Consider the following 1,107-nt stretch of genomic DNA (forward strand, 5'->3'; position numbering starts at 1 on the left):
GCTTTTGTTTCCGCTGTGCGTTGTTTTTCCTTTACCGCCGGTCTGCAGCATTTTTTCCCATTATCTGGTATTTTCCGGTAGTGGCTGACCTTTCTCAGCCCGCGGCCGGCGGCTGCCCGGCCCCCACTGTGCAGATAAACGCGCCTCGCCGCAGCCTGCTTGGGGCAGGCACCCCAATGTTGGATGCGGGTCCCGGTGTGTGGTGGGCAGGTCCCGGTGCACGGGAGCCCTTGGTAGCCACCATGTTGGTGGTGCTGTGCCATGCCACAATAGCAATGGCTGCCCTGCTCCCGGAGCAGGGTGAAACGCATCCCCACGGGGAGCGCGGTGCAATTGCTGCCGGGGCGGCACCGGCAGACCCTGAGCTGAGCGCTACCGTGTGCTGTCGGTGCTTGAAGGCTGGGAGGACGCGCAGGCGTTTGTCTGGCACGGTGCTCGTCCATGGGGGCTCTTCCGCCTGTCAGCTTGGTGATGCGGGCCGTGTGTTGGTGGTTACACCAGCGCATGGTGTTTTGCCGCCTGGCAGGGCATGACACCGGCCCGGATGCGGTTCAACACGGGCAGCTAGTCTCCGAGGGCTGAGTGAAGCCCCCGGCTGTGGCAAGCTCCTCATCTCATTGGGGTGACGGCTCTGACCTGGCCAGTGCCCGGTACCTCCATCGCCTTCTCCAGTGGGGCAGAGGTTGCCAGTGTCTCCCACGTTGCGGGTGCCGGGCAGGAGGGAAAGCTGCCTGCCTGTCCACACAGGGCACCGTGGACAATCTTTGCCATGGGTTCCCGGCCAGGACCATCAGGACGTAGGGGCATGGCAGGAGGTTTCGCTGCGGGAGACCTGCCTGCGGGATGCAGAGGTGCCCATCCAGAGGGAGTGATCCGCTGTGCCCTTGTGTGTCCGAAGGAGGCGGAGGCGCTGGAGACGGAGGCCAAGCTGTTTGAGGACCTGGAGTTCCAGCAGCGGGAGCGGGAGAGCCGCCTCGAGGAGGAGCGCGAGGCGCGGGGCCAGCAGCTCCTGCAGAGCCGGGCCGAGTGCCACCGCAGCATCCCCAGCAGGAAGGTAGGGGGGAGGGGGGCACCGGGTCCGGCGCGGCCGGGCTGCGCCCTGCCGGT

At 66.2% G+C, this 1,107-nt stretch overlaps 1 protein-coding gene across 1 annotated transcript in view; it reads left to right on the forward strand.

Moving 5' to 3' along the window:
* Positions 1–1,107, forward strand: part of HYOU1 (hypoxia up-regulated 1) — a 32,129-nt gene that overhangs the window by 3,372 nt on the left and 27,650 nt on the right. The window contains exon 4 of the mRNA XM_009323395.1: positions 899–1,054. Within this exon, the coding sequence (XP_009321670.1) occupies positions 899–1,054 (156 nt within the window). The remainder of the gene's footprint in view (positions 1–898; positions 1,055–1,107) is intronic.

Source organism: Pygoscelis adeliae, unplaced genomic scaffold, assembly GCF_000699105.1.
Source record: "Pygoscelis adeliae isolate BGI_AS28 unplaced genomic scaffold, ASM69910v1 Scaffold855, whole genome shotgun sequence".
Lineage (NCBI taxonomy): Eukaryota > Metazoa > Chordata > Aves > Sphenisciformes > Spheniscidae > Pygoscelis > Pygoscelis adeliae.